General features: G+C 41.8%; 1 protein-coding gene across 1 annotated transcript in view; it reads right to left on the bottom strand.

Annotated features, from left to right (window-relative positions):
- Positions 1–16,110, bottom strand: part of CNTROB (centrobin, centriole duplication and spindle assembly protein) — a 70,566-nt gene that overhangs the window by 21,561 nt on the left and 32,895 nt on the right. The window contains exons 10-13 of the mRNA XM_069767407.1: positions 6,112–6,245; positions 5,587–5,712; positions 4,504–4,645; positions 3,152–4,334 (exon numbers count right to left, since the gene is read on the bottom strand). Of these exons, the coding sequence (XP_069623508.1) occupies positions 3,152–4,334; positions 4,504–4,645; positions 5,587–5,712; positions 6,112–6,245 (1,585 nt within the window). The remainder of the gene's footprint in view (positions 1–3,151; positions 4,335–4,503; positions 4,646–5,586; positions 5,713–6,111; positions 6,246–16,110) is intronic.

Consider the following 16,110-nt stretch of genomic DNA (forward strand, 5'->3'; position numbering starts at 1 on the left):
TATCACCTCGCGGTGTTCAGGAGTCATGCACATGGTAACCTGTGTCCAATACTGCGGTTTATTTGCTGCCAATGGCGTAGCATCAATACCCCTAAGAGGAATAGGATTTTCTAATGGTTCAAGAGTAAAACCACAGCGCTTAGCAAATGACAGATCCATAAGACTCAGGGCAGCACCTGAATCTACAAACGCCATGACAGGATAAGACGACAGTGAGCAAATCAAAGTTACAGACAGAATAAATTTAGGTTGCAAATTTCCAGCGGTGACCGGACCAACAACCTTAGCTATACGTTTAGAGCATGCTGAGATAACATGTGTAGAATCACCACAGTAGTAGCACAAGCCATTCCGGCGTCTATGAATTTTCCGCTCATTTCTGGTCAGGATTCTATCACATTGCATTAAATCAGGTGTCTGTTCAGACAACACCATGAGGGAATTTGCGGTTTTTCTATCACATTGCACCGAATTAGGTGTCTGTTCAGACAACACCATGAGGGAATTTGCGGTCTTGCGCTCCCGCAATCGCCGGTCAATTTGAATAGCCAGTGCCATAGCATCATTCAGACCTGTGGGAATGGGAAAACCCACCATAACATCTTTAATGGCATCAGAAAGACCATTTCTAAAATTAGCGGCCAGTGCACAGTCGTTCCAATGTGTCAGCACGGACCATTTCCGAAATTTTTGGCAATACACTTCAGCCTCGTCCTGCCCCTGAGACATAGCCAGCAGGGCCTTTTCTGCCTGAATCTCAAGATTGGGTTCCTCATAAAGTAAACCGAGCGCCAGAAAAAACGCATCAATATCAGCCAATGCCGGATCTCCTGGCGCCAGCGAAAAAGCCCAATCTTGAGGGTCACCCCGTAAGAACGAAATAACAATTTTTACTTGCTGAGCGGAGTCTCCAGATGAACAGGGTCTCAGGGACAAAAACAATTTACAATTATTCTTGAAATTCCTAAACTTAAACCTGTCTCCGGAAAACAGTTCAGGAATCGGTATCTTAGGTTCTGACCCAGGACTTCTGATAACATAATCTTGTAAGCCCTGCACACGAGTAGCCAGCTGGTCCACACTTGTAATCAAGGTCTGGACATTCATGTCTGCAGCAAGCATAAGCCACTCTGAGGTAAAGGGGATGAAGAAAAAAAAAAAAAAAAATGAGAGAGGAGAAAAAAAAAAACTCAGAATCTTCTTTCTTATAATCCCTCTTTTGCAATGCATTAAACATTTAATATAGGCCTGGCAAACTGTTATGACCCCAATGGCGAGGGTCTCAGAGGAACGTGGAAGTCTGCAAGATACAAAAATCCAGCTCATAGGGCAGTGGTAACTGGGTTGACCATATATCTACTCCTAACGCCAACACTAGAAGTAGCCGGGGGTCATACCTACGTTGATCCTAGATGACTCGCGCCAGCCGGAGAATCTAAATACCCCTAGTAGAGGAAAACAAAGACCTCTCTTGCCTCCAGAGAAAGGGACCCCAAAGCAGGATAGAAGCCCCCCACAAATAATAACGGTGAGGTAAGAGGAAATGACAAACACAGAAATGAACCAGGTTTAGCACAGAGAGGCCCGCTAACTAATAGCAGAATATAGAAAGGTAACTTATATGGTCAACAAAAAACCCTATCAAAAATCCACACTGGAAAATTCAAGAACCCCCGAACCGTCTAACGGTCCGGGGGGAGAACACCAGCGCCCTAGAGCTTCCAGCAAAAGTCAGGATACAGATTAGGAACAAGCTGGACAAAAATACAAAACCAAAAACAAATAGCAAAAAGCAAAGTAAATGACTTAGCTGAAAAACCGGACCAGGATCAGTAGACAAGAGCACAGCAGATTAGCTCTGATAACTACGTTGCCAGGCATAGAACTGAGTGTCCAGGGAGCTTATAAAGCAACGCCCCTAACTAACGACCCAGGTGCGGATAAAAGGAAAGACAGAAAAACCAGAGTCAAAAAACTAGTAACCACTAGAGGGAGCCAAAAAGCAAATTCACAACAGGGTCTGCAATACCAAGATAGGTTATTACACTTGGGGCTATTTAGTTTGGATAACGAAGACTAAGGGGTGATCTTATTTTAATGTATAAATATATGAGGAGACAGTACAAAGACCTTTCTGATGATCTTTTTGCTCGTAGACCTGAGACAGGGACAAGGGGGCATCCTCTACGTCTGGAGGAAAGAAGGTTTAATCATAATAACAGACGCGGGTTCTTTACAGTAAGAGCAGTGAGACTATGGAACTCTCTGCCGTATGATGTTGTAATGAGTGATTCATTACTTAAATTTAAGAGGGGATTGGATGCCTTTCTTGAAAAGTATAATGTTGCAGGGTATATGTACTAGATTCCTTGATAGGGTGTTGATCCAGGGAACTAGTCTGATTGCCGTATGTGGAGTCTGGAAGGAATTTTTTTCCCCAAAGTGGAGCTTACTATTTGCCACATGGGTTTTTTGCCTTCCTCTGGATCGGCATGTTAGGGCATGTTAGGTTAGGCTATGGGTTGAACTAGATGGACTTAAAGTCTTCCTTCAACCTTAATAACTATGTTACTATGAAAATACAGAAAAATCTTTAAATGAGAAGGTGTGTCCAAACTTTTGGTCTGTACTGTATATACACATACATGCAATACAGAAATAAAAAGAGCTATAAAAACATTGTATGTAACCCAGAATTGTATCAATTAAGAACATCAGCTGATCAGGAAAAAAAAAACAAATCGCTGTGGCATTAAGTGGTTAACACGATTATATGATTACATTTGATAAATAATTACAGTTAGAAAAAAATATCTAAAGTTATGTAATAACTTGTTTGCAGGATACCTGGGGATGTATGTAAAGTCTACTGGACAAGCGTACGCAATACTCGGTCTTGTATAGCGAGAAAAAGGGAAGCCCAATGTACAATCTAAACAAAAATCTTCTCATACCAAGAGGTCTCCAAGAACCACTGAATGTCACTTGAAATCCTTCATGGGGGACAGAGGATATCACAGACAAAGTAGCCTATTCACTCCCGTAAGACTATTGACATCACAAAGAATGTAGCCTATCCATAGCCAGGGCAATGACATCACTAACCTCCCGCCTCCACAAGCCTGGCGCAATCCCTAGAGATCATACTCACCAGTTGTAGTCATTGTGCCATCCGGGTGAGGCTCCAGAGGATAAAATCCATGATAGCTACTGAAGCTGTGGCTCAGGTCTTCCATCTGCATTGGGTAGAATCTTTCTTCTGGGTCACAGACTCTGTGACTTGGCTGGTGACTACTATCTTGGCGTTCTCGATACGTAGAAGGGATTCTAATCTCGCGGCCGTTTCCTTGCATAGTCATCTTGGATATAGGACTGAAGTTAGGAACAGTTATCGGAGCCTGATCCAGGCTGGGGTGAACACCGGGGTTACTAGCTTCCCTCAAATGGTTACTGACCCCAGGGGTGGTGGAAGCAGAGCCTTCTTTCATGTGGTGATGGATCGGTATAGTACTTTGAGGCTGGTTATGATTAGTAGTAAAAGAATGAGCTCCAGAGCTTTTATACTGGCTGAATATGTTTTTTTCTGAAGATTGGATATGTTGGTTCCCTCGTGTCAATGACTGTTGGATGTTATCTAATAGACGGCTACTGCTATCTCTCTGTGTAAGAATCACGCTCCCTGTGACCGCATTATCACTGGTATTCTTGCTTTGCTCACTGAAGCTGGTCATCTCTGGGTAGGCGAAACGTTGGCTCTTATCCTCCACCGACTGGCCAGCAATATATATACCTATCGTGTCACTGGCCAGAATGTCCTGAAGTGTGTGAAGGTCCTTGGTCCCAAACAGACTGGTTGTACCTGGTGTTCCTGGAGCATTGCCTAAATGCCCAATATGGCCATCTGACTGGGTAAAGCTCAGTCCGGTATTGTTGCCCACATGTGCTCCGTCTCCCAGAAATCTCTGACTTGATCCATGTACAGAACTTGGCTTGATGAAGCTTTTGTCATCCATAATTCGATTGAAGTGGATTAAGTCGGTGCCGCTGCTGTCTGTAAGAAATCTGCCGCAAACTCGACTGCCTCCATGACTATCCTCTAAAGGTTGGCTTCCGCCCCTCTGAAAGTCTCCATCAATCTCTTTTGTTGAGTCAGTACTGTCTTTCAGACGCAGACTGGCGATCCCCGTAAGGTTGTCAGCCGTGACTATTCCTGGTCTTGCAGGGACGCTGGTTTCATCCCCGTAGACGCCTTCTCTCAGTAGTTGGGAGGTCCTCTGGTCAGAGGTCTCAGTCTGCTGGTGGAATCCGGCAATGGTGGAGCTCTCAGAAGGAACCTACGTGGGTGATGAAAATAGAAGGATATGGCTTCAAATATTGTGTTGTGTTAGGGACATAAAATATTTCCACATCACAGTGGAGGGAACAGCAGCACAGAGTACTTCAGATAAGGTGTCAGAATAATAAGCAGTTCTATTGTAAAACGTTCACATGTCTGGCTCAGACCTTGGCAGCAAGGACTCGTAAGGTCTGACTCCAGTGACTCTTCATGACGTCCTGAAGCTGCGACAACATGTCTGCTCTCTCGCTCTCCAACCGCCGAAGGGACCGAGACAGTTCTTGGCAATGTTCCTCTGAGCGAGAAAGTCTGCAAAGAGAAAGGGGAGAGGACTTAAAAAGGGGACAATATATTTATTTTTTTTTTAGTTAACTGCATCCATTTTAGGCTAAAAGTTATTTTTTCAGTTGGATTTCATTTATACTTTTGGCTCCTTTCATTTTTTACAGGCTCTGTTGTTTTGCTGCACTGTGTTCTGTGGTATGAAATCAGCTGAGAGGAGCTCATAAAAAAGACAAATAAAAGGAGCTACAAACTCTCCAGTTAGAACGAGCTCGCTGGTGGATTCTCCGCTAACTTATTCTGCGGCCAGCAATAGACTAAAAAAAAATAAATCTAATTTAAAAAAATCCTAAAGCCTCCTTTTTCTCTTGTTAAAAAAATAAACATAATCGACAGAAAAGTGTTTTTTTTGGATCTCATTAATTGATGCAGCGTTGTACTTTCCCAAAAATGGTCTCGATAAAAAAAATCACCTTAGATCGCAAAAGAAAAAAAAGCCATCACATGGTGTCTGATGGAAACATTTAAGAAAGGCATACAAATAAGCTACATTTGATTTTTTTTTTTTTTTTTTTTACAAAAAATGGATTTTTTTTACTTTTAAAAATAAAATAATAACAATAATAAAAAGAACTTTACAAGATTGGTGTCAGCGTAATTGTACTGACCTGGACAACCACGTTACTGGGTCACTTTTACTGCACAGTGAACACAGTAAAAATAAAATCCGAAGAAGAATAAAACCCCAAAACTCATTGAGGGAACAAAAACAAAAAAAAGCGCGAAAGAAGGGAGAGAAAGAACAAACAAAAAAAAAAACCACAAACGCAGAAAAGTAGCCTAGTCATGAAGGGTTAAGGAGAAAGAGTTTAGGAGAACGGAGAGGGACACAGACGGATCAGATGACCCCGATTCCTGACACAAGGACATGTCAGCCACGCCAGCACATGGCCCGGTGATGGACTCACTTCAGCTCCAAGTCCACGACGATGTCTCGATGGCGTCGCTCTCGCTCCTGTAATTCGCCCTTGAACTGGGACATCTGGCGGCACAGTTCTGCCTCGTGCTGGGAGGTCAGATCCAGCAGCTGTTTCCTGGGACACAACATTCAGGATTCGGTAAGTCTACGGCTAAGTTCCCACTATGAATATTTGGTGCGTTTTTCATGCTGCTTTACTGTACCTACTAGTCATTTTAGGTTGTGTTTTTTTTAGAGTGTTTATTCCCCCCACTTATCTTTTTCATATCAGGTTTTAACTTTGCTTTGATAAAACTTTATTGATAAAGTCACGTACAAGCATTAAAAAAAAAAAACAGCAATTTTTATCTAATAAGGTCCAATTTTGGTCCATGACAATACTCATAGTGAGAACACAGCCTCATTTACTGCCGCTACGACTCAGGTTTTGTGCCCATTAATCTGGATGGAAGCTCCGCAGCATTTCCAGTGTGTACGTAGCCATCCGTACACTCATAGCCCCTCAGCTCCCTACCTGTGATGGTCCCGAACTGTGCACAAGTGTTGGGCGCTTTCTTCCTGAATCGCACCCAGTCTCTCCGTCATCATCTCTTCCAGCCTCATTTTGTGCTCGCTTTCAATCCGCACTTTCTCTGACTCGTTTCGTGCCTAAAATGAGAAATGGCAAAAGTAGTCAGTCGGTCTTAAGCCCTACTGACATCAGACGTAATAACCTGGCCCTGCGCCAATTTGATTATTACCTCATTTTGATCGCCTGCGCACATGGGTGGTGTACGGGCAATTGCCGCCGGGTGTCGCTGATACGGTCATGCACCGCTTCCGGAACTCTAACCCCCCGAAATGCTGCGATCTAAATGCAATCGTAGCATTCCGGGAGCCAGCAGAGGGCTGACATTTCTGAAGCGATGAAAGCACTCCTAAATTACAGGTACATGCCTCCAGAAGCTCGGGCTGGGCATAGCGTACTGGTCACTACATCATACTGGTCACAACAACGGTAGTTTGCAATTTTTCACTCGGCAACATCCACTGCTGCTTGTTTCTGGTAAATACCAATGGAGTCAAAATCATCACATCGGTAGATAAATTCCCAAAGGGTTATAATTTCCAAAATGGGGTCACTTGAGGGGGATTCTGCTCTTCTATCAATTAGGGGCGCTGTATATGGAGTCCGCAAACTGTTCTAGGAAAATGTGCCCTCCAGGAGGCAAATAGTGTTCAGTTCCACCCGAATCTCTCTGTATGGCCAAGTAGTACTGTGCAGCCACATATGGGGTATTACCACATTCAGTAAAAATTGTGGGACAAATTTTGGTGCCATTTTTACCCACTTCTTGTGTGAAAATGAAAATCTTTGGCTAAAACAAAATTTTGTTGGTAAAAACATATTTTTGTCTTCACTGCCCAATGGTATAAAATTCTATGACACACCCATGGTGTCAATATAATCACTGCACCCCTAGACAAATTCACTGACAGGTGTAGTTTGTAAAATGAGGTCACTTATGGGGGTTTCTGCTGTTCTGGCCCATCATGGGCTCTCCCAGTGGGTCAAGGCATCAGCAAACCGTAACAGTATAATCTGGGGCTCCTTCCCTTCGGAGCTTTCCACTGTGCCTGAAAAATATTTCTTGATTACATGTAGGATATTACCACACTGAAGAAAAAATGGACTTCTGTTTTTTGTAAAGAAAAAAAAATCCTATTAGCCATTTGAAAAATTAAAAACTTGGGGCTAAAACAACATTTTAGTGGTAAAAATTTAATTTTTTCTTTCTTTCTTCACCGCTCAGTGGTATAAAATTCTGTGAGGCACATGTGGTGTCAAAATGATCACTGAACCACTAGATGATTTCATTGGGGAGTGTAGTTTGTCAAATGAATTCAAATATAGGGGGATTTCTGTTGTTCTGGCACCTTAGGGGCTCTGCCAATGTGAGATGGCACCCTCAAACCATTCCAGCAAAATCTGAACTCCAATATCTCACCTCTTCCCTTTTGAGCTTTGCACTGCGTCTCAAGTGTAGTTTTCCCCCACATATGGAGTATAGGCGTACTCAGGAGAAATTGCACAACAAAATTTATAGTGCAATTTCTCCTGTTACCCTTATGAAAATGCAAAATTTGGGGCTAAAATTAAAGTTTTTGTGAGGAAAATGTGATTTTATTATTTTCACGGCTCAATATTATAAATGTCTGTGAAGCACCTGGGGTTCAAAGTGCTCACCACGCATCAAAATACATTCCTTGAGGGGCTTAGTTTCCAAAATGGTGTCTCTTGTGGGGTTTTCCACTGTTTAGGCATAACAGGGGCTCTCCAAATGGGACATGGCGTCTGCTAATGATTTCAGGAGATTTTACATTCAAAAAGTCAAATAATGCTGCTTCCCTTCCGAGCCCTGCCGTGCGCCCAAACAGTAGTTTTCTCCCTCATATTTGGTATCGGCATGCTCAGAATAAATTACACTACAAATTGTATGGTGCATTTTCTCCTGTTACTCTTATGAAAATGTAATATTTTGTGCTAAAAATATATGTGGGGAAAATTAGACTTTTTTTGGCTCAACGTCATAAACATCTGTGAAGCACCTAAGGGTTCAATGTGCTCACCACACATCTAAATTAGTTCTCTGAGGGGTGTAGTTTCCAAAATGTTGTCACTTGTGGGGGGGTTCTCACTGGTTAGGCACATCAGAGGGGTTAACCCCTTTACCCCAAAGGGTGGTTTGCACGTTAATAACCAAGCCAATTTTTACAATTCTGACCACTGTCCCTTTATGAGGTTATAACTCTGGAACGCTTTCATGGATCCTGGTGATTCTGACATTGTTTTTCCGTGACATATTGTACTTCCCCATAGCGGTAAAATTTCTTTGATATTACCTGCGTTTATTTGTGAAAAAAACGGAAATTTGGCGAAAATTTGGAAAATTTCGCAATTTTCCAACTTTGAATTTGTATGCAATTAAATCACAGAGATATGTCACACAAAATACTTAATAAGTAACATTTCCTACATGTCTACTTTACATCAGCACAATTTTGGAACCAAAATTTTTTTGTTAGGGAGTTATAAGGGTTAGAAGTTGACCAGCAATTTCTCATTTTTACAACACCATTTTTTTTTAGGGACCACATCTCATTTGAAGTCATTTTGAGGGGTCTATATGATATAAAATACCCAAGTGTGACACCATTCTAAAAACTGCACCCCTCAAGGTGCTCAAAACCACATTCAAGAAGTTTATTAACCCTTCAGGTGTTTCACAGGAATTTTTGGAATGTTTAACCCTTGTCAGGCTGCATAATTTTACAACCTTAACAGGCTGCATAGGTACAATTGTACCTTCACATATACCTCCACTGTGGGAAGACTTTACTTGGTTTCAGAAACTAAAGTTCATTCAGCTACAAATGTTATGCTGATATCTATTGTTCAGTGTTGTTACTGGTCACTTATGTTGCTGTCAATTAAGTTAATTCAAACTGGGAGTGGCTTCTACTTGTCTTCCTGCCTCCCTCCTCTCATTAGCCATTTTGCTGTTCATCTCATTAATAATAATAATAATAATTTTTATTTATATAGCGCCAACATTCCGCAGCGCTTTACAAATTATAGAGGGGACTTGTACATACAATAGACATTACAGCATAACAGAAATACAGTTCAAAACAGATATCAAGAGGAGTGAGGGCCCTGCTCGTAAGCTTACAGACTATGAGGAAAAGGGGAGACACGAGAGGTGGATGGTAACAATTGCTATAGTTATTCGGACCAGCCATAGTGTAAGGCTTGGGTGTTCATGTAAAGCTGCATGAACCAGTTAATTAATTTTTTTTTTTTTTTTTAATATAGGCCACACAGGGATCGTTAGGTTAATGCATTGAGGCGGTAGGCCAGTCTGAACAAATGAGTTTTTAGGGCACGCTTAAAACTGTGGGGATTGGGGATTAATCGTATTATCCTAGGTAGTGCATTCCAAAGAATCGGCGCAGCACGTGTAAAGTCTTGGAGACGGGAGTGGGAGGTTCTGATTATTGAGGATGCTAACCTGAGGTCATCAGCGGAGCGGAGGGCACGGGTAGGGTGGTAGACTGAGACCAGAGAGGAGATGTAGGGTGGTGCTGAGCCATGGAGTGCTTTGTGGATGAGGGTAGTAGTTTTGTACTGGATTCTTGAGTGGATGGGTAACCAGTGTAATGACTGGCACAGGGTAGAGGCATCGGTGTAACGGTTGGTGAGGAATATGATCCTGGCAGCAGCATTCAGGACAGATTGGAGCGGGGAGAGTTTGGTAAGAGGGAGGCCGATTAGTAGAGAGTTACAATAGTCCGTGTGCTGTGAGCACACATTTCTAGGCTTGTGAAGTCTTCAATTTCTTGGAAACGAAGGTAGGAAAGTCTCACAGCATCTAACAGCCAGTTATACCTTTATTCTCATTATGTGGGGACAGAACAGTCAAATTGTCTTTCAGCCTGGACTTGGCTTACATATATTTTGTATGAAACTTATCACTATAGGTATAATTTTTATACGAAAAATGGATAATAATTAGTATCTACATATTGTTTTACGATGTTTTATTTATATTCAGCACAAAATACGAAGCCAAAATTCATCTAGCAAGTCATCATGAGTGATAGTAATGCTGGATCTAGTTTCCGCCATAATCCAAGAAAACGTGTTTGCAGGTTAGTATAATTTTGTGAAAAGCCAATAATGTAGTATTTCGGAAAATTATTTATTTTACATTTATTCATATTTACAGATTTACGTCTGACGAAATAATGCGAATGCTAGAAGAATCTGATTCTGAGCATGAGGATGAACCATATGTTCCATCTGATGATGAAAACTATGTACCACAAGTGGATGTTACTGAAGAAGATTCAGACATTGAACAAGAAATGGTCATAGAGCATGAAAATGAATACGAATCAGACGAAAGTGTTGAGGATGATTCTGTGCCTCAAAGTGCAGGCGACATTTGGACTGCTAAGGATGAAACTCAATGGTGCAGTAATCCACTGCCAAATGCACAAACAAAATCTCGTAATGTCCTACGACAAAGAGGTGGCCCTGCAGCAATCAGCAACCTATATACAGCAAAAGAGCTATTCAAGTCCATCATGACTCCCGAGATGTGTGACATCATATTACGGGAAACGAATCGAAAGGCCAAGAGAGTTTGTGATGCTTACAACAACGAACTGGTACAACGTTTTCCTGATTCTTCCAAACGGCCACCACAAAAAACATTCAAGCAATTTACTGAAACTGAACTTCATGCATTTTTGGGCATACTGATTGCTGCTGGTGTGCACAGAGCCAACAAAGAGAATCTGGAGGAAATGTGGAATGTTGCTGCTCTGCCTCTTATACGTGCAGCCATGTCTCGTGACCGCTTCAAGATGATACTCAGATTTATCAGGTTTGACAACGAAAATACACGTGCAGAACGTGTGCAAACAGATAAAGCTGCACCAATACGGGACATCTGGACAATGCTGAACAGTAATCTGGAGAGAGCCTACAAGCCATATCATTGTATCACCGTCGACGAGCAATTATTTCCATTTAGAGGTCATACTAAATTTACCCAGTATATACCTTCAAAACCAGCTAAATATGGCATAAAGATTTTCTGGGCTTGTGACTCATCAAATGCCTACCCTTTACAAGGTCAGCTCTACACTGGAAAACCAACTGATGGTCCTCGACAAGTAAACATTGGAGAACGAACAGTATTGGACCTAGTGAGCTCGTATAAAGGCTCTGGAAGAAATGTCACCACCGATAACTTCTTTACAACCATGGAACTAGCTAAGGTATTGAACTCCTGGAACATGACACTAGTTGGTACAGTGAGAAAAAACAAAAGGTTCCTACCTAACAACATGCAGCCTGCCAAAGAAAGGCCTGTATACTCGACAAATTTTGCCTACAATCATGATGCAACAGTCTGTTCATATGTACCAAAGAAGAACAAATCAGTCGTGCTTCTATCATCTATGCACATGACGGGAGAAGTTGAAGAGACACTAGCAGCCAAGCCAGAGATAATAAAATACTACAACATAACAAAAGGTGGCGTTGATGTTATGGATAAAATGTTGGGAGAGTACACTGTGAAACGACGAACATCACGTTGGACTTTGGCATTTTTCTACAATATGATTGATGTCAGTGGGTTAGCATCCTACATCATCTACAGAGAACACAATCCAAGCTTCAGGGCAAAGGATCAACGAAGAAAGTTCCTGAAAGATCTCGCAAATCAGCTGTGTATGATTGCAATTGAAGATCGTAGTACAAACAAAATGATAATGAGAAACCATTTTCTTCGAGGTGCAGTAGAAATGGTGCTTGGACGATGCATTGTGGTAGCATCGCAGCCAGCAGCTGGCCCCAAAATACCTCATGGTAGTCGTGGACCCTCCCCTGTTGTTGGTAGTTGCTATGTCTGCAGAGACCTGAGGCGAAAACAACGCAAGACTAGAAAGTCTTGTGTGGTTTGTGTGAAACCCATTTGCGATGAACACTCTGTAGCAAAGCCAACATGCATTACTTGCAAAGAAAATCAATAAAAAAAAGTTTCTTACATTTTCTTTTATAATGTAAATGAACAGTTTTTTACTTGTTTATAATAGTTAAATAGCATTATCATTAAAAAAAAATTTATGCTTTTTCCCTTGCATTATCTTCATTCAAAATATATGAGGTACATTTGTACCTATGCAGCTTGTTATGGATGCAAAAAGATCTCGACCCCTTATCTCGGAAGCGGGTGGAGATATTTTATTGAAATTTGGCCAATATATTCTGGACCAAAAATGTAGAGATGTCACGAAATTTCAGCCCTCTACGTCTTTTCAAAAAAAAGTTATTGCAATTTTAAAACGGAATAGTTACAATTGTACCTATTCAGCCGGATAAGGGTTAAATAAAAATGAACATTTAACTTTTTTTCACAAAAAATTTACTTCAGCTCCAATTTGTTTTATTTTCACAAGGGTAACAGGAGAAAATGGACCCCAAAAGTTGTTCTACAATTTGCCCTCAGTACGATGATAGCCCATATGTGTGGGTAAACCACTGTTTGGGCGCATGGCAGAGCTCGGAAGGGAAGGAGCGCCATTTGACTTTTCAATGCAAAATTGACTGGAATTGAGATGGAACGCCATGTTGCGTTTGGAAAGCCCCTGATGTGCCTAAACATTGAAACCACCCATAAGTGACACCATTTTGGAAAGTAGACCCCCTAATGAAATTATCTAGATGTGTGGTAAGCACTTTAACCCATTAACTGATTCACAGAAGTTTATAATGCAGAGCCGTAAAAAATAAAAACATCATATTTTTCCACAAAAATGATCTGTTCGCCCCCAATTTTTTATTTTCCCAAGGGTAAGAGAAGAAATTGGACCCCAAAAGTTGTTGTACAATTTGTCCTGAGTACGCTGATACCCCATATGGGGGGGTAAACCACTGTTTGGGCGCATGGCAGAGCTCGGAAAGAAAGGAGCACCATTTGACTTTTCAATGCAAAATTGACTAAAATTGAGATGGGACACCATGTTGCGTTTGGAGAGGCACTGATGGACCTAAACATTGAAACCCCCTACAAGTGACACCATTTTGGAAACTAGACCCCCTAAGGAACTCATCTAGATGTGTTCTGAGAGCTTTGAACCCCCAAGTGTTTCACTACAGTTTAGAATGCAGAGCCGTGAAAATAAAAATTCTTTTTTTTTTCCCACAAAAATTATTTTTTAGCCCCCAGTTTTGTATTTTTCCCAAGGGTAACAGGAGAAATTGGACCCAAAAGTTGTTGTCCAATTTGTCCTGAGTACGCTGATACCCCATATGTGGGGGAGAACCACCGTTTGGGCGCATGGGAGAGCTCGGAAGGGAAGGAGTGCCATTTGGGATGCAGACTTAGATGGAATGGTCTGCAGGCATCACATTGCGTTTGCAGAGCCCCAATGTACCTAAACAGTAGAAACCCCCCCCCCAAGTGACCCCATACTGGAAACTAGACCCCCCATGGAACTTATCTAGATGTGTTTTGAGAACTTTGAACCCCCAAGTGTTTCACTACAGTTTAGAACGCAGAGCAGTGAAAATAAAAAATATTTTTTTCCTACAAAAATGTTTTTTTAGCCCCCAAAATTTTTTATTTTCCCAAGGGTAGCAAGAGAAATTGGACCCCAGAAGTTGTTGTCCAACTTGTCCTGAGTATGCTGATACCCCATATGTTGGGGTAAACCCCTGTTTGGGCGCACGGGAGAGCTCGGAAGGGAAGGAGCACTGTTTTACTTTTTCAACGCAGAATTAGCTGGAATTGAGATCGGACGCCATGTCGCGTTTGGAGAGCCCCTGATGTGCCTAAACAGTGGAAACCCCTCAATTATAACTGAAACCCTAACCCCAACCCTAACCCTAACCCTAGCCCTAGCCCTAACCCTAACCCTAGCCCTAACCCTAGACCCAACCCTAATAGGAAAATGGAAATAAATACATTTTTTTTTATTTTTTTATTTTTTCCTAACTAAGGGGGTGATGAAGGGGGGTTTGATTTACTTTTATAGCGGGTTTTTTAGCTGATTTTTATGATTGGCAGCCGTCACACACTGAAAGACGCTTTTTAGTGCAAAAAATATTTTTTGCGTTACCACATTTTGAGAGCTATAATTTTTCCACATTTTGGTCCACAGAGTCATGTGAGGTCTTGTTTTTTGCGGGACGAGTTGACGTTTTTATTGGTAACATTTTCGGGCACGTGACATTTTTTGATCGCTTTTTATTCCGATTTTTGTGAGGCAAAATGATCAAAAACCAGCTATTCATGAATTTCTTTTGGGGGAGGCGTTTATACCGTTCCGCGTTTGGTAAAATTGATAAAGCAGTTTTATTCTTCGGGTCAGTACGATTACAGCGACACCTCATTTATATCATTTTTTTATGTTTTGGCGCTTTTATACGATAAAATCTACTTTATAGAAAAAATAATTAGTTTTGCATCGCTTTATTCTGAGGACTATAACTTTATTTTTTCCCTGATGATGCTGTATGGCGGCTCGTTTTTTGCGGGACAAGATGACGTTTTCAGCGGTACCATGGTTATTTATGTCTGTCTTTTTGATCGCGCGTCATTCCACTTTTTGTTTGGCGGTATGATAATAAAGCGCTGTTTTTTTGCCTTTTTTTTTTTACACGGTGTTCACTGAAGGGGTTAACTAGTTGGACAGTTTTATAGGTCGGGTCGTTACGGACGCGGCGATACTAAATATGTGTACTTTTATTGTTTTGCTTTTTTTTATTTAGATTAAGAAATGTATTTATAGGAACAATATATGTATTAGACATAATTGTCTAAGGGGTACTTCCGTCTGTCTGTCTGTCCTTCTGTCACGGATATTCATTGGTCCTGGCCTCTGTCTATCATGGAAATCCAAGTCGCTGATTGGTCGCTGCAAAACAGCCACGACCAATCAGCGACGGGCACAGTCCGGAAGAAAATGGCCGCTCCATACTCCCCGCAGTCAGTGGCCGGCGTCCGCTCCCCGCAGTCACTGTCCCCGGTGCTCCGCTCCCCGCAAGCTCCATACTCCCCTCCGGTCACCACTAACACAGGGTTAATGCCGGCGGTAACGCATTCCGTTACCGCCGCTATTAACCCTGTGTGTCCCCAACCTTTTACTATTGATGCTGCCTATGCGGCATCAATAGTAAAAGAAAGTAATGTTAAAATAATAATAAAAAAAAACCTGCTATACTCACCCTCCATTGTCCGCTGAACCACTTGTGCCTGCTGCCATCTTCCTTTCCCAGCGATGCTTTGCTAGGTGAGTATGTTTATTTTTTACTTTTTTAACCTGTGACATACGTGGCTCGGTAATATAGTACGTCGCTGGGCAATATCCTACGTGCCTCTGTGCTGTATACTACAAGGCTGTGCAATATACTACGTCGCTGTGCAATATACTACGTGACTCGACAATATACTACCTCGCTCTGCAATATACTACGTGGCTCTGTGCTGTATACTACGTGGCTGCGCAATATACTACGTGGCTGGGCAATATATTACGTAAATGGGCAATATACTACGTCGCTGGCCAATATACTACGTGGCTCTGTGCAGTATACTACATCGCTGGGCAATATACTACGTAAATGGGCAATATACTACGTGTACATGCATATTCTAGAATACCCAATGCGTATGAATCGGGCCACCATCTAGTTATATATATTAGATGGTGGCCCGAATATATATATATATATATATATATATATATATATACGGTGGCGCAGTGGCTGGAGTCCTGGGTTCAAACCCCACCAAGGACAACATCTGCAAAGAGTTTGTATGTTCTCTCCGTGTTTGCGTGGGTTTCCTCCGGGCACTCCGGTTTCCTCCCACATTCCAAAGACATACTGATAGGGAATTTAGATTGTAAGCCCCATCGGGGACAGTGATGATAATGTGTGCGAAATTTAAAGCGC

The sequence above is a fragment of the Ranitomeya imitator genome, chromosome 4, assembly GCF_032444005.1.
Source record: "Ranitomeya imitator isolate aRanImi1 chromosome 4, aRanImi1.pri, whole genome shotgun sequence".
Taxonomy (NCBI): Eukaryota; Metazoa; Chordata; class Amphibia; order Anura; family Dendrobatidae; genus Ranitomeya; species Ranitomeya imitator.